This window comes from Oreochromis niloticus, linkage group LG18 (assembly GCF_001858045.2).
Source record: "Oreochromis niloticus isolate F11D_XX linkage group LG18, O_niloticus_UMD_NMBU, whole genome shotgun sequence".
NCBI classification, from domain to species: domain Eukaryota; kingdom Metazoa; phylum Chordata; class Actinopteri; order Cichliformes; family Cichlidae; genus Oreochromis; species Oreochromis niloticus.
Window position 1 is genome coordinate 8,627,399 of NC_031982.2, and position 23,831 is coordinate 8,651,229.

At 41.0% G+C, this 23,831-nt stretch overlaps 2 protein-coding genes and 1 long non-coding RNA gene across 3 annotated transcripts; 1 reads left to right on the forward strand and 2 right to left on the reverse strand.

The window, feature by feature from the left end:
* Nucleotides 1-180: 180 nt before the first annotated feature.
* Nucleotides 181-5,857, reverse strand: LOC109195420 (transferrin receptor protein 1). The gene is made up of 16 exons (XM_019347440.2): nt 5,662-5,857; nt 5,267-5,447; nt 4,943-5,168; nt 4,741-4,863; nt 4,419-4,514; nt 3,948-4,087; nt 3,698-3,849; nt 3,490-3,609; nt 3,265-3,350; nt 2,730-2,793; nt 2,533-2,600; nt 2,367-2,431; nt 2,160-2,253; nt 1,825-2,046; nt 1,401-1,559; nt 181-1,116 (listed from the first exon to the last, which is right to left on the reverse strand). Exons 1-16 carry the CDS (start codon nt 5,840-5,842, stop codon nt 874-876), a joined length of 2,220 nt encoding a protein of 739 aa, XP_019202985.1. The 5' UTR covers nt 5,843-5,857; the 3' UTR covers nt 181-873.
* On the forward strand, nt 5,768-9,864 carry LOC102075791 (uncharacterized). The gene is made up of 2 exons (XR_266907.4): nt 5,768-5,849; nt 7,525-9,864. It is a non-coding gene; the product is annotated as an uncharacterized LOC102075791 (long non-coding RNA).
* LOC102081239 (transferrin receptor protein 1) lies at nt 9,257-22,605 on the reverse strand. Its single transcript, XM_019347438.2, has 18 exons — nt 22,449-22,605; nt 17,988-18,037; nt 16,690-16,927; nt 16,163-16,343; nt 15,836-16,061; nt 15,634-15,756; nt 15,023-15,118; nt 14,549-14,688; nt 14,301-14,452; nt 14,093-14,212; nt 13,868-13,953; nt 13,335-13,398; nt 13,138-13,205; nt 12,972-13,036; nt 12,765-12,858; nt 12,430-12,651; nt 12,007-12,165; nt 9,257-11,722 (listed from the first exon to the last, which is right to left on the reverse strand). The coding sequence occupies exons 2-18, from the start codon at nt 18,018-18,020 to the stop codon at nt 11,480-11,482; spliced, it is 2,310 nt and encodes a 769-aa protein (XP_019202983.1). The 5' UTR covers nt 18,021-18,037; nt 22,449-22,605; the 3' UTR covers nt 9,257-11,479.
* Between the last annotated feature and the right edge of the window lie 1,226 nt (nt 22,606-23,831).

Below are 23,831 nucleotides of genomic sequence, written 5' to 3' on the forward strand. Positions count from 1 at the left end.
CGTACTTACGGTAAGGCTATTTCTGATGTACGCAGTTTTTTCGTTTGTATTTACGGTACTCGACGTGCGTACACAGGAACGGGTCAATCGCGTACGTTGTAAGCCATCCCACGTGATGTGACTCATCCAATCAAGTAATTCAGTTGAATAGGCGCATTGCGTGTATGCGAAAATAGAAAGTTTTGTACTGAAAGTACACATTATGGGAAACACTATCCCCATAATATTAAAAAAACTGCGTTCTGTTTTTAACATTTTGGAAATCACTGCTCCTGATAATTATACTTTTATATGAAAGGTGATTAAAAACTATTTATAGTGAACCCTGCCACTGATAAATAAATAACTCAATAAATAAACACATGGTTTCCGTTTCAGTGCCACATGGTTGAGGACCTTTTCCCCTGCTTTGACAGGTCTGCACAGATTAGCTCCAATGCCAGGAAATGTGTTTCATATTTGATTCAAATCACTTTATTAAATTCTTGCATATAATCAAGGCTTTACCTTTTGTTTTTAAATGCAGCTGATTATTCCAAATCTTTATGCACTGGTGCTTCTGTACAAATCAATTTGAAATTTCTATATCTAGCACAGTATGAGATATTTTAGCTAGTGATAAAAAAACAGCCCAGGTTTAAAAACCAGGCCGCAGCAGCAGTAGTAGAAAAAAAACCCAGCAGTTTGCCTCATGGTAAACTATACAAAGTCATTGGCTTATTGTCATCATGCTGCGCTTTTCACAAATGAACATCGTGGAAACGATATGATGACTTTGTAGATATCCGCTGAAAATGTGGTGATTAATCACAACAGCACTGCCAGTTGTATTAAGAGGGCCAAACCATGAACAAGGGAGGGCACAGGACTTTTCTAGATTTCATTATCCAGAGACCAGATGTCCCCTGCTAGGGAGTTGGCACAGGTCTGAATGGTCCAGGTCGCCTGGGCAAACTGGTTGCGGAACAGCTCGGCATCGGCGTCGGGGTTGGCAGTCTTCAAAGAGTCGAGGTGGCTGGTCAGAGCTTTGAGGGTGTGGGGACCGGAGCCCAGCAGGATGTGACGGAAGGGGCTGTCTCTGGGAGAAACGTAGGGTGACAGGAAGTTCCTTTCCACCTATAGCAAGAAGACGGACATCATGAAGGCGCTGGATAAAAACCAACGTTATCAACAAATGTATTGGACAGCCCTGTCCTTTGAAAAGCAGGCAGCAGCAACCGAAGACTACCTACATCAACTATTACACTTTACTGTGATTAAAAAGTGATGTATCCCATTTAATATATATGATCCAAAGGTAGCTAAACCAACACTAAAGTTGTAATTTCAGCTAATCAGGAGCAGAGGTGGCAGCTTGTGAAATCAACTAAACTTGCTGGGCTGAGTTTTTTCCCCTTTACCGTCATGATGCGGTCATTGATCACGCGGCACATCTCGATGTCCTCCAGGTCGCTGTTCTGGATGTCGGCTGCCAGCGCGCTAGAGGCACGGCTGTAGGAGCCAGAGGCCATGATCAACCACTGCACTGTCAGAGCTTTGGGCAACAGCTGGGGCTGCAACTGCAATGACACAAACATGCAGGGATGACTTTTCCTCCCTCAAACTCAAGTTGGTAAGCTGGACATTCAAGACCTGACCACAGTTGACTTCTACGATGAGGAGTAACCAGGCAAAACAGAAACGGCATTAAAAAAAATAAACTGATCATTTTTAGGTCAAGTGATGAAAAACACGACAACAGTCAAGTTGCTCCTGATTTCTGCAGCCCTGCTCTCAACAAGGTAAATACTATCTTGATTTACAAGGACACTGGTGAACACTCACCCTCTGAACATTCTTGACCCTCGCATTAATCTGAACCACGTGGCTGCGTATGAGCTGGTTGTACTTCTTCAGGTCCATCTGCAGCAGGTGGTCATGGACCAGCCTCAGCGCTATGTGACCTGCAAACTGGCCCGCTCTCACAGCCAGCTGAGGAACCTGGCTGGCTGTGATAGAGTTCAGGTTTTGTTGGGTGTCCAGGGTTGTGCCAAAGTACGGGTAGTCCTGAGGAGGCACACGGGATGTTTTAAGAATTACTCTCAGATCTACAAAGTTGGCATGAGTTAAAAGAGTTCAGAAACTATTTAAGAACTTGTAGTACAGAAGAATTCACTTACTGAACTTCCAGAGTGGAATCTGAAAGCGACTGAGGGAATGCCGGAGAAGGCGAGGAAAGGATACGCAGCACTGTCCATCCTCAGAGGCTCCAGACTTCAAAATCAAACGCAAAACAGAAGCGTGAGAATGACAGCCTACTATCAAACAAGAAGGCTGTGATAATCGTCACTGGCTATACTTTGTTATCTTTAATTAGACAGACTCACATAGTAGACTCCCAGTTGTTCTTTCCAAACTGAGAAAGAAGAGACTTGTCCTTGTCATAGTTCACCTAAGAAGAAAACAAATGCTTTGATTAAACTCTTGTTTTATTTTACAAATAAAACTGACCAACAGAATTATTTCTACTGAAGAGATCAGCTGTGGAGTTACCTCTTTCAGAGCGTTTTGGACCAGGCTGTGCAGCAACGGGCTGGCTGCTACTTTAAACCCATTCTGACCTAAAATGACAAGACCACTAATATTTAGTTATCCTGAAAAATAAGTGATGCTTTTTGCATGTGTATGTACAAGTTAGACATTAAACAGCTTCATGGGTACAAGAAGTCTGCATCCATGGCAGTAAATACCTGTCACAATGCCGTCCAGGTTGATGTAGGTGAATGCTTTCATGCTCAGAGAGGACAAATAACCCTGGAACAAAGAAATATCCAACAAAGGAATGAGACAGAGCACAATCACTAATAATTATCCTCCTCAGAACCAGCCTATTCATTTACATCTGTAATGGGCATTAGTTTTTGGTCTACATCTTTTGACTTATTTGAGCCATCCTAAAAAGTCCTGATGTACGAAATGATAAGATAAGATAAGATGACCTTTATTAGTCCCACATGTGGGAAATTTGTTTTGTCACAGCAGGAAGTGGACAGTGCAAAAGTTCTGAAGCAAAAATTAGAATATAAATTTAGAATATAAAATTAGAAATGGAAGACATCCTGGGCTTTCCATTGATATCTCATTGCATTGATATCTCATGCATTTGGGTGGCCTCTTTTAGCACCAAAGATTGAGGAAATCACAAAAAAGTTTAATGGTAAGATTTATTTTTATTGAGTGAAAGAAAAATGCAGCTAATCTAAACCTTTGCCATGCACTTCTTACCTCCAACCACTCGGTGGCGCCAACACTCCCATACTCTCCCGCGCTCCAGCTCGCAAACACGATGCTCCTCCTCGGTTTGAATCCATCTATCAAAGTGGAAACATTTAATCAAACTCATGAAGCCAGCACCTTCTTTAGCTGCTCAGCATCTGACATGATGTGTACATCCAGGAACATTTTATTTGGGAATTAAAAACCCAACATCAGCTGCCAACAGGTGCTCACCGTTCTCCACCATGTCAGAGATGGACCGCGCCAGCTCAACGAGGACGCTGGTGCCCACGGTTGATGCCGCAAAGCCCGGGCCCCACGCATCCCTCTGGGCCCCAATGACCACGTATCGATCTGCAGACGGTCACAGGACATTCATCACTCACATCGTTTCCATATTTCCTGACCACAGGATCGCTCTCATTAATCATCTTTGCTGTACCTGCATCCACAAAGCCTTTGATGACCCCAAAGACATTATTTATCCTTTTCTCAGTAAGGACATTGTTGACTTCCACAGTAATAACATCGCTCTCATCTCCAAGTCTGTTGATGCTCTCCCAACCATCTGGCTGAGCTCTACCCCCGAGCTGCCTGTGGGATGCAGACAAACATCAACCCTTTATTGATGCCCTGTTTATTACAAGCTTCAACCATCTTTCTGATACCAGTTCAGTGTGTGTGAGTCTTACCTCAGAATTTTGGTTCCCATGCCTGTTGTGATAGTCTGAGCCAAAATATTTGGCAGGCCTGAAGACTGCACAGGTGGAAACTGGGTGTAGTTGAAGGAGGGGAAGCCTGGGGTGTAGGGATCCCCAGAGCCCATGTGCACCTGTGGGAAACAGACAGATGGAAAGATGAGCTTTGAGTGGATCATGACATCTTTTCAAAGGTAGCTTTAATCAAACTAAACACATGAACCCCATTATTATTATTGTGGTTATCATTTAGGTTACTGCACTGGTAGAGGAAGCGCAAGTACTTCCTCTTATGAACAGTGCTAGGTTTGCATGCACTTCACAACATGTGTATTGTCGACATGTCAAACATCTGTCCTCTCATTTCATATTTAAGCATCAGTCTTCCCCTTTCCTTCAGTGTACTCATCTAAAGTATTTTCCCAGGTGATTTACACCTGAGGGGTGAAAACGGTCTTCACTCACATGTCCAAAGAGCGGACTGCTCTCGCCGATCGAGTAATCAGCAGGGTCTGGGTAGATCAGCACAGCAGAGGCGTTCACTTTGGCTGCATTGGCTACCTATAAGCAGAGAAACAAGGGAATGGAAGCTAAGTTCACCAACAGTAAAATGTAGGTGTTAAAATTGTTGAAAATTCTCCTTTTTTTGGAATTCTCAGGAATATGGAAAATTCTAATAGAATTCTATTGAAGCTTAAGAACAGACGACATCTACAAATATTGACAAGGACCCCAGGGAATAAAGTCCTGTTCAAATGATGTTTCATCTTATTTTGAAACCACCCACCTTCTCAGCAAAGCTGATCCTTCCAGCTCTGACCAGCATCACTCTGCCATTCATGTCGATGTTCATGTCCTTTAACTGCTTCAGGTCCTTTTCCTCTCCATAACGGGCATACAGCACTGCACCCTGGAACCATCAGAAACAGAAATGTCACTGCAAGTGTCACTGTACATTTTTCCTACTTATAATTTAGCCTTCTGATTACCCTTGCTGTTCCACTGGCGCTGTAGGACAGGAAACCTGTTGGACGTTCCTCTGACCCGTTCTTGAAAACTATTCTGTTGTATCCAGATGCTGGGGGGTCCTGAACCTTGACAAAGTGCTCATCAGTCCAGGTCTTCATGCCGTACTCCTTAAACTTCTTGAGCACCTTGTTCCCCAGATCTTCATCACCAGGAGAACCAGCCCGGTGGTTGCTACTGCTCAGCTGACTGTGACAGGGAAAACAAAAACAGGTTACTTATTGTTAAAATTACAATACACATAACAAAATGTGTGCAGTGCTGCAGTGTATGGAGCTTCTATTCACCCAAGGACAGCGTCCATACTGGATGTAGTCAGTTTTTGAGCAAGAAGCTTTTTCACATCATCCCAGTCCATGAGGGGAGCAGCACCGGTCTCATGGGGAATATCTTCATAACGGAAAGCAGAGGGTGCACAGGTGGGAGCCAAATCCTTATTTCGATGGACCAGGTAGCCAATCAAATAGCCTGAAAGTGGCAGTGATTCCAGATAAGGGATGGGAACAGACTCAACTGAATTAAGTGGCACAAGCCAAACCCTGACTGAAGTGTCTTACTCAGATGACAGCTCAAAGCTAAGCCATGTTTTTCCTGATAAAATGACACATGATAAGTGCCCCCCCCCCCCCCCCCCCCAACACTACACAAAACCACAGCTTCCTCTTTCAACTTGCTCTCTTACCGAAGATGAAGACGAGGATGATAACAGCTGCTGTGAAGCAGAGGACCTTGGGTGTACATCCACATTTTTGATGGACGTCTGGTTTGCGGCTTGACTTGCGATTGAGGTGATTTCCAACCCCAAACGGCTCATTTATGTCAGATGACTGTATAATCTCCACATGGCCCGTGTCACCTTCCATATTCTGGGTAAGTCGAATCATGTGTAGAAGTGTGGTTCACTGTTAAACTGACAAAAACCAAAAAATCATGGTAATCAGAAAATATCACTTCTGTATTTTCCAAACGACATGAATGGTTTGTTGATGGGAGCCATGACATCAGGATCTGGGACACAATCTTTTCTTTTCTGTCAGGCATATTTGAAATAAAGGGTTTATAAACCATATCTAACAGCTCTACCAGTTTAGTCATTAGTATTAAGACCAGCTTGTGATTTCCCACGCTGTGAAAAATGTCATTTTCCTTCTTCATAAACATGCCTCTAATAAATAACTCATCATTTAAATGTGCCAATTGCAGGTGCTGTTTTAAAATCAGATGACAAGCTGTCAAAAATTATGAACACAGGAAAGCTGCCTCCTTTCACTTTCACAATCATCTACTCTTTCTAGCCCTTCTTTCACCTTCTCAGTCCTTTTCTTGAGGTAACTTGTCTCTTAACCTGCATATATTTCCTGTGTGCTCAAAGCACATCATAGATAATGATGTATGAGAAAACCAGCAAAAAAATAAATAAATATTTGCTTAAATAGTGAAAATAAAGCAGAAAAATAATTCAATTCAATTCAATTTGATATAAAACATCACCATATCAACAATTTGTCAAACAGTCTCCTCAAGAGTTAATAAACTGAACTTACTATTTGAGATTCCCGAGAGCCTGAAAAGGTGGATGGTCACCGTCTTTGGGGACAAACAAAAAGAAAGTGGGGATCTACTTCCTGGTTTTGTTGTTTATTAAAAGAGGAGGTGGTGAGCAGGGAAGAACCTTTTTACTCCTTCTGTTCTCCAGAATTGCAACAAGTTCCATTTCAGTTTTTACCAAAATGAAACTTGCCTTTCAGGTTTTTCATCTCCTTAGTCAGCACAAAGTTTAACTGTAGATTAATAGTTATCAGACACTGCGTGTGACTAAAATTGGCCAGGAATCTAAACAAGATGGGCTAAAATACACATTCAGGGGAAATTACCCAGCAAACAACAGAACTACCAGTAAAGTGTTTTTGTTCATTTGTAGACTTTGTCTCAGTGAACTTAATTGAAACCCTGACATTGTCTCCCTGCTCACAATGATTTGCGGTATGACTGCAAAAGCTGAACCATAGAGGGAAGGATGCTGGTGTCGTTTCCATGTAGAATAAGGATCTAGCGAGAGCGTAACAAAGTAAGAAATATAAATCAGATAACTGCTGTGCAGGGATTAAATTTGGATATAATGGCATTCAGAATTTCAGGTAAAAAAAAAGTGATTTCAAACTGCTATTATTTTTGAAATAATTTGATATTAATTGACTAACACTGTGAAGCTGTATACTTTTCACTTAAAGTAAAATTAAAAACCAGATTGACTTAATATTGAACGAGTAAGATGGTGAGGGTGTGTGCTGTTGATCTAAAGTGAAATGAGTCCGTGGAAACACGAGGTTCCCTTATAATGGCGTTCTGAATGTGAAGAAAAAAACTGCACTTATTCATTTCAGCAGACTTTTAATTTGAAATTCAACAACAAAGTGATGTGATACTGACTGGGTAACACTGTAATGGTGTAAACTTGACCTAAAGTGAAATTAGTCTGTATGCTTGTAATGGCTGTACATGCATTTTAAAAGACGGACCATTTTCTTCTGCTTATCCAATTCAGGGTCGCAGGGGGCTGGAGCCTATCACAGCCGTCATCGGGTGAGAGGCAGGTTACACCCTGGAAAGGTCAAGGATTAGGACCACTCCCTTTTTTTCTCAGTGATTCTGAAAGCTGTCAAAAATGCCAAGAAATGTCAGAATTGTAAGATTAGTGTCAGAATTCTGACGTTTTGTTTTCAGAATTGTGAAAAGAAAATAAGTTTTTTTCTTCAGCCCTAACCGTCTTCAATGGTACTAGGTACATTCTCAAATGCTTTTTTTTCCCTCAGGACATTTGAGGCCACCAAACTGATAAACTCCTAATCAGAGAATGGGCTGCAGTTTTTGGTAATTTTATCCAGCTCTGTCCTGGGACGTAGACTTGAGTAAATTAATGCATAAAGTCTGTTTTTTGTTCAAACTCTGCTTACTGCATCTCTGTTGTTTTTCATGCAAGTTGTGTATTGGCTGGCACACAAGTAGGTAGGTCAATCACCAAAAGCAGTTACCTTAAAAAAATGAAGCTACAAAGTTTTGCTGGGATTTCCCTTAAAAAAAAGTAAATAAAAATAAAATGGAAATTTTTTTTACAAAAAAATAGTGAGTTGGTACACTTCTTTAATAAAAGGGTAAGGAACAACCAAAGTGTCACACGTGGCCTGGGGTCAGCACAATGCACAGGCAGGCTTTATACCAACTGATTGGCTGCTACTTACAGACAAAAAGGTTTAACAGCTGGTGGTGGGGCTGCCGTGTAGCTAAGCTGACCATATTCTGGACAGCTGCTCTCAGTGACATCATACAGAGCCAAAAGTAGAGCCTTTGCTGATAATCAGAGGTGGGTAGAGCAGCCAAAAATTGTACTCAAGTAAAAGTAGCACTACCTTAATATAGTTTTACTCAAGTAAAAGTAAAAAGTAGCCATCCAAGAAATTACTCATGTAAGAGTAAAAAAGTATTTATTAAAAAAAGTCTACTTGAGTATTGAGTAACTGATCATAACATCTGATTTAATGTTTAAAAATGAGATAATCAGACAGACAAGAACGTTTAAAATACCAAAATTTGCACTAAAGACAGAAAAAGAAATACTATATATAAATAACATGATTACAAAATAATAAATCTAAGAAACACTTTTCCAAATCATTATTAAACTAATATTTACAGAAGGTAATATAAGTATATGGTGCTGCTTTGCCTCTCCAAATGGCACAACAGGCTCAGCAGATAGAATAATATTAAAACAACAAACCTTATGTACAAACAAGAAGTCTCATTTCAACATAAACTGTAGGTTTGTGTTTCGTGCATTTTTGGTTAAAACGTGTTTATTATTCATTTACTGAAGTTATTCACACTGAGTAGAATAGCCAGAATTGTTTCTCAAGTAAGAGTAGTGATACTTCATAATAATATTACTCAAGTAAAACTACTCCTGAAAGTAATTCTTTTCCAAAAAGTAAATGTAATTAGTTACTACCCACCTCTGCTGATAAGACGAGAGAAACCCTCATTGGGGCAGTTAGAGACTGAAGAGGACGCCAGATGACCATGAGAACCATGATCACCAGCACCATTAAGCGAGGCACCGAAGAATGAAAAAGGTCATCGGTAGTTTTGTTTTTTTAAGAACTAAAGCAATAAGCTAACGTACAATACAGTGCCAAATTTTAGAGTTTTATTAGTAGCCTAACAAACAAGATACAAAGTGTCCATGTTATTGAGAATGAATAATGAAACTAAGACTCCAATAGCTGTGATTGTTTATTGCAGCAACAAAACAAAACAATTGAAATAAAGCTAAGCAAATGTGCGCACAGTTTGAGAGAAAGGAAAAAGAACAAAAAAAGAAAACCACGCACAATAATAATCGACCATTTTCAAACATTCTTTAACAAGGGTTACACTTTTCCCCTTTGACCCAAAACTCATCTGCTAATTCTTACAAGCCAGTGCTGAAAATGGAGTTGCAATTTCCAGAACTTGCCCCATTATAAACCAACAGGATTAAGGTAAAAATCACTCAAATGACGAATGGTTAATGTATCATGTTAACAAGTGTGGTGAACTACAATCAGTCAGATGGGTTTTGGACAGAATCCTGCTTTCAGTCATTTGAAATGGACTCACATCCATTTGTTTTCTGTCTAGCAACTCTGCTTTAACACCAGTTTGATTCTTAGAGAAACAGGAAAAACAACAAACTGAACCCTGATACATGAAACTAAACAATCCAAGTATTCGTCAGCTCAGAAACAAAAAGAAGAGGCACAAGGAAATCTCAGTGAATTCATCAAAAGAGAAGGTACGATGAACTTTAATTCATTAAACTAAATCCATAACACAGGGTGGGAGCTGATTACGGAGATACTGGACCACGCTGTTGTAACCACATTACGCATTTGTGCTTTCCTTAAAGCAAAGACACTTTCCATATACAAAGAAAAGACCAAAGCAGACCAGCGTTCGCTTCAAAACAGACTGTCCCACTAAAAACAAGCACATCGGTTGCTTGGCCTCACCAATGGCACAGACACTGATCTGTGATCAGGTGCTCGGGGTGCCAACCTGCCTGTCTAGAGAGGAACGCTGAAGAAATTAGCATGGAACGCCAGATGGGATTGCAAAGATGCAAACATGTGCGATGTGTAGCTTTGTACTGTATATACACATTATGGGAAACACTGTCCCCGATAATAAAAAACATCCACCCCTACAGTGAAATATGGAGGGCACTGCCTCCGATACGGCACACACTGGTAGGCAAAAACTACCTTCTGTTTTTCACATTATGGAAATCACTGCTCCCGATAATGCCATCAAGATGAGAAGTGTACATGCACCAAAGGACAGGTACGGGTAAATATTGTCAGGTGTGATGTGTGAGCTGGCATTGCTCAGAGACCAGTTCAGTGTCAGTTGAGAGAGGGGAAAGAAACTGCTGTGTACCAGCTGTCGGTGCACATGTACACTTCTTTTAGCAGATGCTGCTTTTGTCATTTCGACAGTATAACTGTCATAATTATGGAAGACACTGCCCCCGATAATTATACTTTATATAAAACGTGATTAAAAACTATTTATAGTGAACCCTGCCACTGATAAATAAATAACACAATAAATAAACATACGGTTTCCGTTTCAGTGCCACATGGTTGAGGACCTTTTCCCCTGCTTTGACAGGTCTGCACAGATTAGCTCCAATGCCAAGAAATGTGTTTCTTATTTGATTCAGATCACTTCCCCCCCCCAATTCTTGCATATAATTAGGACTCCCCCCCCCCCATTTAAAGTAGCCGATTATTCCAAATCTGTGTGCACTGTTGCTGCTGCATGCTGTAAATCAATCTGCACTTCTTTCAGCAGCTGAATGCCTGAATCTATTTTCTGACTGAGTTGTGTAGCAGAATCCAGCACAGTATGAGATATTTTAGCTACCAATAAAAACCAGCTCAGGTTTGAACACCAAGCCGCAGCAGCAGCAGAAATACCAGCAGTTTGCCTCGTGGTAAACAAATACAAAATCATTAGCTTATTGTTATTATACTGCGCTTCTACGGTCTAAAGATCTGAGCTGGCAAACACAGTCTTTACTGTGATTCTGACCTGATACTGTTCTGGAAGTAAAGAAAAATCCAACTCCAACTCATTCAGAGGTAACACCAATTTAAAGTAGTACTTCCACATAACATTTGTCGTCATTACTAGCACCAAGGGATTTAAGACTGTGATAACTAAATACCACATGTTCAAATTCAAGATTCTTAGAGGTTAGTCCTTTTAAGGCGGAAGGCTTACAAACCACTTTGCAACATGTTTGGCTTTAAGAGAATTTCAGATAAAAGGAAAATGAACATCGTGGAAACGATATGATGACTTTGTAGATATCCGCTGAAAATGTGGTGATTAATCACAACAGCACTGCCAGTTGTATTAAGAGGGCCAAACCATGAACATGGGAGGGCAAAGGATTTCTAGATTTCATTATCCAGAGACCAGATGTCCCCTGCTAGGGAGTTGGCACAGGTCTGAATGGTCCAGGTCGCCTGGGCAAACTGGTTGCGGAACAGCTCGGCGTCGGCGTCGGGGTTGGCAGTCTTCAAAGAGTCGAGGTGGCTGGTCAGAGCTTTGAGGGTGTGGGGACCGGAGCCCAGCAGGATGTGACGGAAGGGGCGGTCTCTGGGAGAAACGTAGGGTGACAGGAAGTTCCTTTCCACCTATAGCAAGAAGACGGACATCATGAACGAGCTGGATAAAAACCAACGTTATCAACAAATGTATTGGACAGCCCTGTCCTTTGAAAAGCAGGCAGCAGTAACTAAAGACTACCTACATCAACTATTACACTTTACTGTGATTAAAATGTGATGTATCCCATTTAATACATATGATCCAAAGGTAGCTAAACCAACACTAAAGTTGTAATTTCAGCTAATCAGGAGCAGAGGTGGCAGCTTGTGAAATCAACTAAACTTGCTGGGCTGAGTTTTTCCCCCCTTACCGTCATGATGCGGTCATTGATCACGCGGCACATCTCGATGTCCTCCAGGTCGCTGTTCTGGATGTCGGCTGCCAGCGCGCTAGAGGCACGGCTGTAGGAGCCAGAGGCCATGATCAACCACTGCACTGTCAGAGCTTTGGGCAACAGCTGGGGCTGCAACTGCAAGCACACAAACATGCAGGGATGACTTTTCCTCCCTCAAACTCAAGTTGGTAAGCTGGATATTCAAGACCTGACCACAGTTGACTTCTACGATGAGGAGTAACCAGGCAAAACAGAAACGGCATTAAAAAAATAAACTGATCATTTTTAGGTCAAGTGATGAAAAACACGACAACAGTCAAGTTGCTCCTGATTTCTGCAGCCCTGCTCTCAACAAGGTAAATACTATCTTGATTTACAAGGACACTGGTGAACACTCACCCTCTGAACAGCCTTGACCCTCACATTAATCTGAACCACGTGGCTGCGTATGAGCTGGTTGTACTTCTTCAGGTCCATCTGCAGCAGGTGGTCATGGACCAGCCTCAGCGCTATGTGACCTGCAAACTGGCCCGCTCTCACAGCCAGCTGAGGAACCTGGCTGGCTGTGATAGAGTTCAGGTTTTGTTGGGTGTCCAGGGTTGTGCCAAAGTACGGGTAGTCCTGAGGAGGCACACGGGATGTTTTAAGAATTACTCTCAGATCTACAAAGTTGGCATGAGTTAAAAGAGTTCAGAAACTATTTAAGAACTTATAGTACAGAAGAATTCACTTACTGAACTTCCAGAGTGGAATCTGAAAGCGACTGAGGGAATGCCGGAGAAGGCGAGGAAAGGATACGCAGCACTGTCCATCCTCAGAGGCTCCAGACTTCAAAATCAAACGCAAAACAGAAGCGTGAGAATGAGAGCCTACTATCAAACAAGAAGGCTGTGATAATCGTCACTGGCTATACTTTGTTATCTTTAATTAGACAGACTCACATAGTAGACTCCCAGTTGTTCTTTCCAAACTGAGAAAGAAGAGACTTGTCCTTGTCATAGTTCACCTAAGAAGAAAACAAATGCTTTGATTAAACTCTTGTTTTATTTTACAAATAAAACTGACCAACAGAATTATTTCTACTGAAGAGATCAGCTGTGGAGTTACCTCTTTCAGAGCGTTTTGGACCAGGCTGTGCAGCAACGGGCTGGCTGCTACTTTAAACCCATTCTGACCTAAAATGACAAGACCACTAATATTTAGTTATCCTGAAAAATAAGTGATGCTTTTTGCATGTGTTTGTAAAAGTTAGACATTAAACAGCTTCATGGGTACAATAAGTCTGCATCCATGGCAGTAAATACCTGTCACAATGCCGTCCAGGTTGATGTAGGTGAATGCTTTCATGCTCAGAGAGGACAAATAACCCTGGAACAAAGAAATATCCAACAAAGGAATGAGACAGAGCACAATCACTAATAATTATCCTACTCACACCCAGCCTATTCATTTACATCTTCTGTAATGGGCATTAGTTTTTGGTCTACATCTTTTGACTTATTTGAGCCATCCTAAAAAGTCCTGATGTACGAAATGATAAGATAAGATGACCTTTATTAGTCCCACACGTGGGAAATTTGTTTTGTCACAGCAGGAAGTGGACAGTGCAAAAGTTCTGAAGCAAAAATTAGAATATAAATTTAGAATATAAAATTAGAAATGGAAGACATCCTGGGCTTTCCATTGATATCTCATTGCATTGATATCTCATGCATTTGGGTGGCCTCTTTTAGCACCAAAGATGAAGGAAATCACAAAAAAGTTCAATGGTAAGATTTATTTTTATTGAGTGAAAGAAAAATGCAGCTAATCTAAACCTTTGCCATGCACTTCTTACCTCCAACCACTCGGTGGCGCCAACACTCCCATACTCTCCCGCACTCCAGCTCGCAAACACGATGCTCCTCCTTGGTTTGAATCCATCTATCAAAGTGGAAACATTTAATCAAACTCATGAAGCCAGCACCTTCTTTAGCTGCTCAGCATCTGACATGATGTGTACATCCAGGAACATTTTATTTGGAAATTAAAAACCCAACATCAGCTGCCAACAGGTGCTCACCGTTCTCCACCATGTCAGAGATGGAACGCGCCAGCTCAACGAGGACGCTGGTGCCCACGGTTGATGCCGCAAAGCCGGGGCCCCACGCATCCCTCTGGGCCCCAATGACCACGTATCGATCTGCAGACGGTCACAGGACATTCATCACTCACATCGTTTCCATATTTCCTGACCACAGGATCTCTCTCATTAATCATCTTTGCTGTACCTGCATCCACAAAGCCTTTGATGACCCCAAAGACATTATTTATCCTTTTCTCAGTAAGGACATTGTTGACTTCCACAGTAATAACATCGCTCTCATCTCCAAGTCTGTTGATGCTCTCCCAACCATCTGGCTGAGCTCTACCCCCGAGCTGCCTGTGGGATGCAGACAAACATCAACCCTTTACTGATGCCCTGTTTATTACAAGCTTCAACCATCTTTCTGATACCAGTTCAGTGTGTGTGTCTTACCTCAGAATGTTCAATCCCATGCCTGTTGTGATAGTCTGAGCCAAAATATTTGGCAGGCCTGAAGACTGCACAGGTGGAAACTGGGTGTGGTTGAAGGAAGGGAAGCCTGGGGTGTAGGGATCCCCAGAGCCCATGTGGACCTGTGGGAAACAGACAGATGGAAAGATGAGCTTTGAGTGGATCATGACCGCTTTTCAAAGGTAGCTTTAATCAAACTAAACACATGAACCCCATTATTATTATTATTGTGGTTATCATTTAGATTACTGCACTGGTAGAGGAAGCGCAACTACTTCCTCTTATGAACAGTGCTAGGTTTGCATGCACTTCACAACATTTGTATTGTCGATATGTCAAAAATCTGTCCTCTCATTTCATATTTAAGCATCAGTCTTCCCCTTTCCTTCAGTGTACTCATCTAAAGTATTTTCCCAGGTGATTTACACCTGAGGGGTGAAAACGGTCTTCACTCACATGTCCAAAGAGCGGACTGCTCTCGTCGATCGAGTAATCAGCAGGGTCTGGGTAGATCAGCACAGCAGAAGCGTTCACTTTGGCTGCATTGGCTACCTATAAGCAGAGAAACAAGGGAATGGAAGCTAAGTTCACCAACAGTAAAATCATTTGAATGAATCACACAATATAATATGATGTTTCATGCTAAAAAGGGGAAGCGTGAGGCTTTGTTTACATAATTTCTTCTGGGATTAAAGTATATTGATTCTGATTGAGTTGGGGAGAGATGGAGCAGGCAAAGGAGAAAGCAGTGATGGAGGAGGCAGATGAAAGAGAGGAGGACAAAGAGTATAAATCTGCAAATCTTAAGAGATCATACAGTTTGGAAGGTCTCACCTGTAGAGAATATACCTGTTACAAAAACACACACAAGTTTTGTTTTGTTTTTGCTAAATGTAGGTGTTAAAACTGTTGAAAAGTGTCCTCTTTTGGAATTTGCAGGAATATGGAAAATTCTAATAGAATTCTATTGAAGCTTAAGAACAGACGACATCTACAAATATTGACAAGGACCCCAGGGAATAAAGTCCTGTTCAAATGATGTTCCATCTTATTTTGAAACCACCCACCTTCTCAGCAAAGCTGATCCTTCCAGCTCTGACCAGCATCACTCTGCCATTCATGTCGATGTTCATGTCCTTTAACTGCTTCAGCTCCTTTTCCTCTCCATAACGGGCATACAGCACTGCACCCTGGAACCATCAGAAACAGAAATGTCACTGCAAGTGTCACTGTACATTTTTCCTACTTATAATTTGGCCTTCTGATTACCCTTGCTGTTCCACTGGCGCTGTAGGACAGGAAACCTGTTGGACGTTCCTCTGACCCGTTCTTGAAAACTATTCTGTTGTATCCAGATGCTGGGGGGTCCTGAACCTTGACAAAGTGCTCATCAGTCCAGGTCTTCATGCCGTACTCCTTAAACTTCTTGAGCACCTTGTTCCCCAGATCTTCATCACCAGGAGAACCAGCCCGGTGGTTGCTACTGCTCAGCTGACTGGGACAGGGAAAACAAAAACGGGTTACTTATTGTTAAAAAAAAAACAATACACATAACAAAATGTGTGCAGTGCGGCAGTGTATGGAGCTTCTATTCACCCAAGGACAGCGTCCATACTGGATGTAGTCAGTTTTTGAGCAAGAAGCTTTTTCACATCATCCCAGTCCATGAGGGGAGCAGCACCGGTCTCATGGGGGATATCTTCATAACGGAAAGCAGAGGGTGCACAGGTGGGAGCCAAATCCTTATTTCGATGGACCAGGTAGCCAATCAAATAGCCTGAAAGTGGCAGTGATTCCAGATAAGGGACGGGAACAGACTCAACTGAATTAAGTGGCACAAGCCAAACCCTGACTGAAGTGTCTTACTCAGATGACAGCTCAAAGCTAAGCCATGTTTTTCCTGATATAAAAAAAACAAAACAAAAACAAACAAAAAATAAAAAACACACATGGTAAGTGCCCCCCCACCCCCACAGGAAAATGATGTTAAAATAGCTGTCGAACAGTGAACTTCCACTTTTTCACAAGTAACACACAATCCACTGGGACAGATCCCCAAAGAACCACTCAAGTTATTGTGCACTACATTAAAAAGAGCTTCTTCCTTCCCCTCTCTCTCTTACCGATGATGAAGATGAGGAAGATTGTGGCTGCTATAAAGCAGAGGTTCTTGGGTGTACGTCCAAGCTTTTGAGCCACATAGGGTGTGCGATTTGAGTTGTGATTCAGGCGGCCGCCGACGCCATTTCCCCCAGTCTCCTCATCTATTTCAGATGACAGCTTCATCTCCACCTGACTGTTGTCACCCTCCATATTCTGGGTCAAGTTGAATCGTGTGTAGGAGTGGGGCTCCCCATTAAACTATCAGAAATAGAAAAAGTTAGGGTAAGCACAATAAATGATTTCAGTAACTCCCAAAGAACAGCAGTGGTTTGATTTCAGGATCTGGGCTCCACCTTACAAGAGGTGAGAGGTTTTTGTTCTGATTTGATTTAATTATGCAATGTAACAATTTAACATTAAATGCATTTCTGAATATGTAACAACTGTATTTATCAGGTTCTTCCTGTGTTCGTTCCCAAAATAGAATAAAAATTACATTCTGGTTAGGGCTGTTCGATATAACGATATATATCGGATGACGATATGAAAACATCTATTGTTTCATTTTACGCTATCGTTTGTTTCGTGGTGTTGCAAAATAAACTGTTTACGGCATTATTTTTTCGTTGTTTTGATGGTCACTGTAGTGGCTATATTAATTTCTTGAAGTTCTCTCTTTCTCTTATATTTAATATAACCACACTACGGACGGACAAGCGCCTGTTTTTATGCGCTGTCGTTAGCAGCAACGACGGTAAAACCATCGCGTGTCCGCTTGTTTATTTTCCACATAAACCTTTCACAATAAAGCTCAAGATTTCAAAATAAACTGAATCACGTGAAAAAGTATGCAGAGTATTTACGGATGAGCAGCAAAAAAAAAAAAAGTCGTCAGGTGCTAAAAAATAAACCTTAGACTCAAACGTTAGAACAGGCTTTTCCCCGCAGCACGCTGTGTAATAAATACTCACAAAGAAAACGGCGGCCGTTACAACCTATGTCTAAAAATGTATCGTTTCATGCATCGGTTAAAACACTCGACTCCAGGTACACGACGCCCAGCTGGAAACACTTCAGCTGCCCAAGATTCACAGAATTTACAGAAAATGTTAAATTTTTGTGATTTATATCGTTATCGGACGATAGATGTCTTATATCGGGATATGAGATTTTGGTCATATCGCACAGACCTAATTCTGGTCATGCAAGTTCTCATTTTTGCAATAACAGTCATTTCAGGTGTGGAAATGATGATGTCCTGTTTAGGATGAAAGCTTAAAGTAAAGCCTGTTATTGTAGGGTTTACACTTATACTTACAATCTTGGATATTGTTGACCTTGCTTGGTCCATTGTTGCGTCTCAGAATTCTGAAAAGATAAGGAAGAAGAAAAAAGTAAGTTATACATTGCAGAGTAGGTGAATGCAGCCACAACTGAATCTATAAAGGGTGACGAACCAACCCTCTTCTTCACGTAGTGCGAGCCTTGAATTATTTTTGCTTCAATTTCAGTTCCCTTACAGTGCTCCCACTGTGTTACCGTTTTACTTGTGTATTGTCCAAACAATACATCCCCACCTCTTGTCTAAACATCCACAGGGCTTCCTATCTTACTAACTAGAAAAACAGTGCCGTTTCCAGGCACAAAAGGCTAGTGTCCAGCACAAAACACCATCTGAGACCCCTGTAAACTCCAACTGAATGCAAAACCACTGGCTTCCCACAAAATCATATGCCAAACAAAGCAAGGTGTCAGTTTAACAAAGCCAACAAGGTTTGAAATAAAAGTTCTCTGCATACAATCTTAAATACTGGAAATCGCAGCATGTTAAAGGAGGACCTGAAAGCATAGCTTTTTGTCTTGCTATGCTTTACAAGGTAAAACTGACAAAAATGTAACTGAACGGTTTTAAAATCCAAGGAGTGGAGTTCCTCTTCACAGGAACCACATGCAGACAATGTGAAACAATGCTGCAACATTCATACTGCAATCACAATTTCAGGGGAAATTTCCCAACCATCAGCACTGCTACACAAAAGATGTTTGTTGATAAGCTATGGCCACATTACAGAAACATTTTGAATACTCACATTTTGATTGCTTAACATTAAGCACTTGTTGTGTATTCAAAGGTATGCACAGATTATTTTTTCCTGTATCAGAACAGGCCTTTGTGGGATTTGCTTATTCAAATAATAAATGTTAAAAAAAAAATAAAAAAATATATATATAATCTATATTTTGATGGCTCAACGTCTCTTCCAATAGCTGTGCCCTCAAGAACAAAAAGACACCAAGCTATCTCAAATCTTGTCTCATCAACCCTGGAGTGGATCATTTTACTATGTGGAAAGTTTAGAATCACAGGGTTGAACCGCTATCACAGTCATTGAACTTTGGCCTGATTAAAAACACTGAAAACATTGTTTTGTTGACTCCGACTTGAAATCCACATGCTCCGAGAGTTGGCATACAAATAAATTGTGCATTCGCGGGTTGATGCAGTCTGTAATGGTATGGAAGTGTTTAATAATAACACTAAATACAAAGTCAAAACTAAAATAGACAATAGTGGTTATAGGTTATAGGTTATCAGGAGAAACCCTATAATTATCCTTAGGACCGATTTGCAACTACAGATGGGAGCTCGAGATGTTCTAACTGGATAGTGCGTGTGGAAGGTCTGTGTGGGCAAATGCCAAGGGGACACAAACAGGCGAGCGGGCAGGCTCGGTCTAATTTGCAGCAGAAGAACAACCTTAATAGACTTCGATGGCAAGCTTCCAAGACAGAATAGACAAAAAGCTTAATATTTCCACAAAGCAAATGAGAGCACAGGCAAGTTGGAACCTGCCCAGTAAGGTTGTTCAGGAAACACTGTCTATTCTCAGCACTATGAAGTACAGCTAACTTTAGAGCATGGCTTGGCAGGACTACCTCGACTAGTACAACCTTCAGGGTAATAAACCAGAACCACACTGAAAAGCAGTAAAATCAGCTCTAAAAAGGACAACAAATGAGCAGCCTTATATTTTTCTTGCTCAATGCCTGCTTGACAGCACAACTTTAAGTGTGACTGATGTGAGCTTTAGAAAGTAGAACTAGGCAAGGATTAGTTACCGTGTAAAGCTAATTGATCTCTAAGGTGGGTAGAGCCGTGTCTACAGCCTTACATACCAAGCATACCGGTTCTGAGCTAAGCCGATCCTTTAATCAGATTAGCTACTCTTTGAGACTTTGAAACATATGGATATTAATATTAAATAGAAATCAAGAATTCATATGTTCAATTTCAACAGCACTTTACTTAAAACAAGCATTTTTGCATCACAGGACAAGTCCACTTCTGTACATCAGTTGCTGAACCATAACTATAGCAATAAGGCACAAGCTGTATCTCCATTGAAGAAGCTTTTGAACATGTGTGTGTGTGCGCCCAAGAGATAGTGAGTGTGTCCCCCACCCTTCTGAGAAGGATACTGGCAGGCATGGTCCACCCCCCCCTCCCACCACCAAGCTGTAACAGGAGATATTTGCCCCCCGTGAAACCATGGTCAAGGTTATTAAAACAAGATCTGGAACAGCGAGCCACTCTCACCAGTTATTTTGTGTTTTTCCACAAAATACTACACTGCACTTTGTCTCTTTTTACAAGATTATCTTCCCAAAAAACATTCAAGCTGTCAGACACAGCTCCTTATCGAGTATGCCTCAAGTTCAACCTTCAAGGACTGCACAGTCCTGCAAAATAAGGAAATGTCACTGTCAGGGTCAGAGAGGTGGAGTACAGTCTGGGTCTACAAATGCAACTTCCTCGTACAGAGTTCAGAACTGAACAAATCCCTTTGTCTGAAAAAAAGAAAAAAAAGGAAGAAGAAAAAAAAAAAAGGGCTAACTGTTGCTTCATCATGAGGAACAATCTGGCAACAAGAACAGAACTGTTGTAAAGATGAGGGTGATTAAGAAGGACAAAAAGGTTGGAACACACCAATGTTTTACACAATAACTGAACCAATTACTCTCATTCACCAGATTAACCGACCATTTTAAAATGCTGACATCACATAATTACTAGCCACTGCCACCTTAAATCTGACATAAGCATAACAACAGTCATTATGGGAATTAAAGCCCTTGTGTGTGTGAAGGGCTCTTTATGCAACTTGTCTGTTTATGTGTATTCAGCTTCCAAAAGCAAAAAAAAAAAAATCCCAATAGTAATCTAGTACTGGAGCATTACTTAAAGCACAATTAGTTCATAAAATAATGTAATTACCACAAATGCACTTGCATTCAAGAAGTATTCCTTCCATGACAAGCCAATTACTTACTGACAAGACTTTTTCCTTCCTGAAGACAGACTACACCCCCTATGTTAATTACACATCCAAATACCACACAATTAGGTGGAAACCTCACCCAAGCACAGTTAACCTTAGCTGGGAAAAAAACAAACAAACAAAAAAACCAAAAAAAACAAAAAAAAACAAAAACAAAAAAAAAAAAACCACACAGCATGTGAAAAACTCACCTGACCATTCACCAATGTACATGAAATGATGCACTTTATAGTTTAGACTGCATGTGTTGAAATATGAGCAGGTTCTAGCTAAACATATATACATAGCCTTTTTTTCTTTTCTAGCTAAAGACCCCCCCCCCCCAAAAAAAGACAATAGTGGGAATAGCAGAGGACAAGGAGGTCAGCGGTGCATAGGAGTTATTGTGGAGTAGCAAATCATGTGAGAGTCACACTGGGGGAAAAGCAGGGCAGGCAAATCCTTTTTTTTTTTTTTTTTTTTTTTTTAAAGAAGTATTTTCAAACAGCAGGAAACTCTGAATTCAAAGTATCAGGAGCGACACTGGATGCCCCTGAATTTACTGAACAAAGTTGAGACAATGCTCTTGCGTGAGCTGCACTTACATTTCAGGACAGTTTCGTTTCCTGTTCACTTTCACTATTGTGGGTTATACTCTGATACTGCACAATTTAGCCATCTATGCCTGTATAACAATCAGTACTACAGAGTATTGTCTTAAGTATTATATTAAAACTGCACCCATTAAGATAATGACAGCTCGCAGTCTACAGGGCTGTCAAGTTCACCCACTGCTGCTCTGACAACTCATCCATAGCGAGAGTCAGCTCCACATGTTTTATGTGAGACAATTTGACTGTCACCTTTATTTAGACCAGCGAGTTAGATTATCTGAGAAGTTCCTGAAAATCTTCCAACCATGTGCGTCTGCATCATCTTATATTTAGCCGCCAGTTGCTTGTATGACAAGGTCAATGAGAAGGCTCGACACTGGCCCGGTTACCTCCACGTTACAGGAACGGGTCGTTACGAGGACCTGGCGTTAGCTTACACCGGAACGGGAGACAATACTCTGCAATGCTGGCTGAACGTGACAACCGGCCTGCTTCATTATGGCGCCCTGCAGCAGCAGCGTGTAGCTCGCGAGACAAAGTGGCAGGTGGCGTTCACGAAGAGACCGGCTACCTACGTGCACGTGCTCGGATACGGAGCTAGCAAATTTGCTCAGAAGTTTGACACATCAGTAAACTGAATATGAGATATATAAACATTTTAATACATCGCACTCTGAGGAAAGCGACAGCTGGCCATGTGCCATCTGCATCGACTTTTATCTATTTTAGCTACAATAAGCTTTAACACTTCCCCAGCTCGACTTGAAATAGTGTAGCTAGGCCTTCATTTTTTATTGTTATCGTTTCTTTTCTTTCTTTCTTTCTTTTTTTTTTTTTAAAGCTCACCTTCTCTCCAGCACAACCCAACCTGAGTGACCTTCTGCTGTGTGACAGGACTACCACGCGGTTCCTTCTTCGGTCGGTGCTCTTCCACCCTCCAGCCGGGAGTTACACTGCACTCACCAACTACCCCGCTTATTATTGGCCGTGCAGGAGCTACGCACGCGTGACGTCAACACAGCGGAAACGTCAAAGCGCCAATTTTTCTTTTTTACAGCCTTTATTACCGTCAAATCAAACTGTGAGCCAGTATAAAGCAAGGTATGAACATCAAAGAGGCAGTAGGTGTTGTGAAACAGAGAAGGAAAGGGGGCAATAAAGAACGACAGGACGGCAATGAGCTCGCTTTTTCTTTAATTTGTGACGACATCTTCATCGTAAAATATTGCTCTATTTCTTTCACAAAAAGTAGACCGTTTTTTCTGACAAATGTACATTTGTGGACGTGGTACTTGGAAGCGTCTTTGTCACAACGATCAATGCAGCCAAATGAAATATCTTTACTATAAAGGAACAAAATGACATAAAATAGCATCAACTATTAAAAAAAAAAGTGAAAAAACCCAATATGTAAATGACAAGACCAAAATAGAGGGACAAGGAGATTATTCGCAGAACAGGAAATTTGCTTTTGCATTCAGTGTGTGTTTCATTGTTTTTATTAAGGTCAAATGCCACAAACCAAATGTGAGGATGGAAAGTACAGCATGTTTCTTCCTAAAAGAAAGGTAAAAGAAAAGAAAGGAGGATTTGCACAGCATATGGCACATGAATAATGCGAGATTCTGTCTGCAAATACCAGCTGGTTCTGAAGGTATTCATCATGCAGTTGTGTTTATATATTTATAAGCATGAGGAGGTACTAACAAAGAATAACCTATTGTAGATGAGGGATTATGTGGTATAATAAAGCAGCCAATCTTTAACTTAAACTAAAATGTTCCAAATCACACAAAACAGAAATGCATAAAGATGGAAGAAGGACACTGTCAGTGATGGAGACTACTTGTTTGATAAAATATTTCTAGGAGCTAATGAACATAACCAAGTATGTGTGTATGAAAAGGTTAAATTTGCTCCACTTTGATAACTCACAATATTAAAGTTGTCAGAGAAGACTAATAATATTCTTCCAAGCTTCTTGATCTTTACTTGTAGGTTGAAAGTGCAAATTATGGAAGATGCAAACCTTTACTGAAATCCAACCCTGAATTCTGCTGGATTTGCTTTTTTATAATAGCTTCAGCTTTTTTTTTAAAAGAATCATAGTGTGCTGTGCTGTGGCCTTGTACCATATCTACCCTTCAAAATTATGGTTTATAAAGTCTAGAATGAATATTATAACCAGAAAATTAGAAATTACCATTTATATCTATGTAAGTAAATATA

What these genes read in the sequence shown, in the direction of transcription:
- LOC102081239 (XM_019347438.2), bottom strand. Translation starts at nt 18,020, where the DNA reads ATGGACCAAGCAAGGTCAACAATATCCAAGATT. An exon ending in GCAGTCCGCTCTTTGGACAT is followed by an intron (nt 14,689 to 15,022) that starts GTGAGTGAAGAC and finishes TGTTTCCCACAG; the next exon opens with GTCCACATGGGCTCTGGGGA. An exon ending in CTCTGACATGGTGGAGAACG is followed by an intron (nt 13,954 to 14,092) that starts GTGAGCACCTGT and finishes CCACTTTGATAG; the next exon opens with ATGGATTCAAACCAAGGAGG.
- LOC109195420 (XM_019347440.2), bottom strand. Translation starts at nt 5,842, where the DNA reads ATGGAAGGTGACACGGGCCATGTGGAGATTATACAGTCATCTGACATA. An exon ending in ATGGGAACCAAAATTCTGAG is followed by an intron (nt 3,850 to 3,947) that starts GTAAGACTCACA and finishes TGCATCCCACAG; the next exon opens with GCAGCTCGGGGGTAGAGCTC. An exon ending in AACAACTGGGAGTCTACTAT is followed by an intron (nt 2,254 to 2,366) that starts GTGAGTCTGTCT and finishes TTGATTTTGAAG; the next exon opens with TCTGGAGCCTCTGAGGATGG.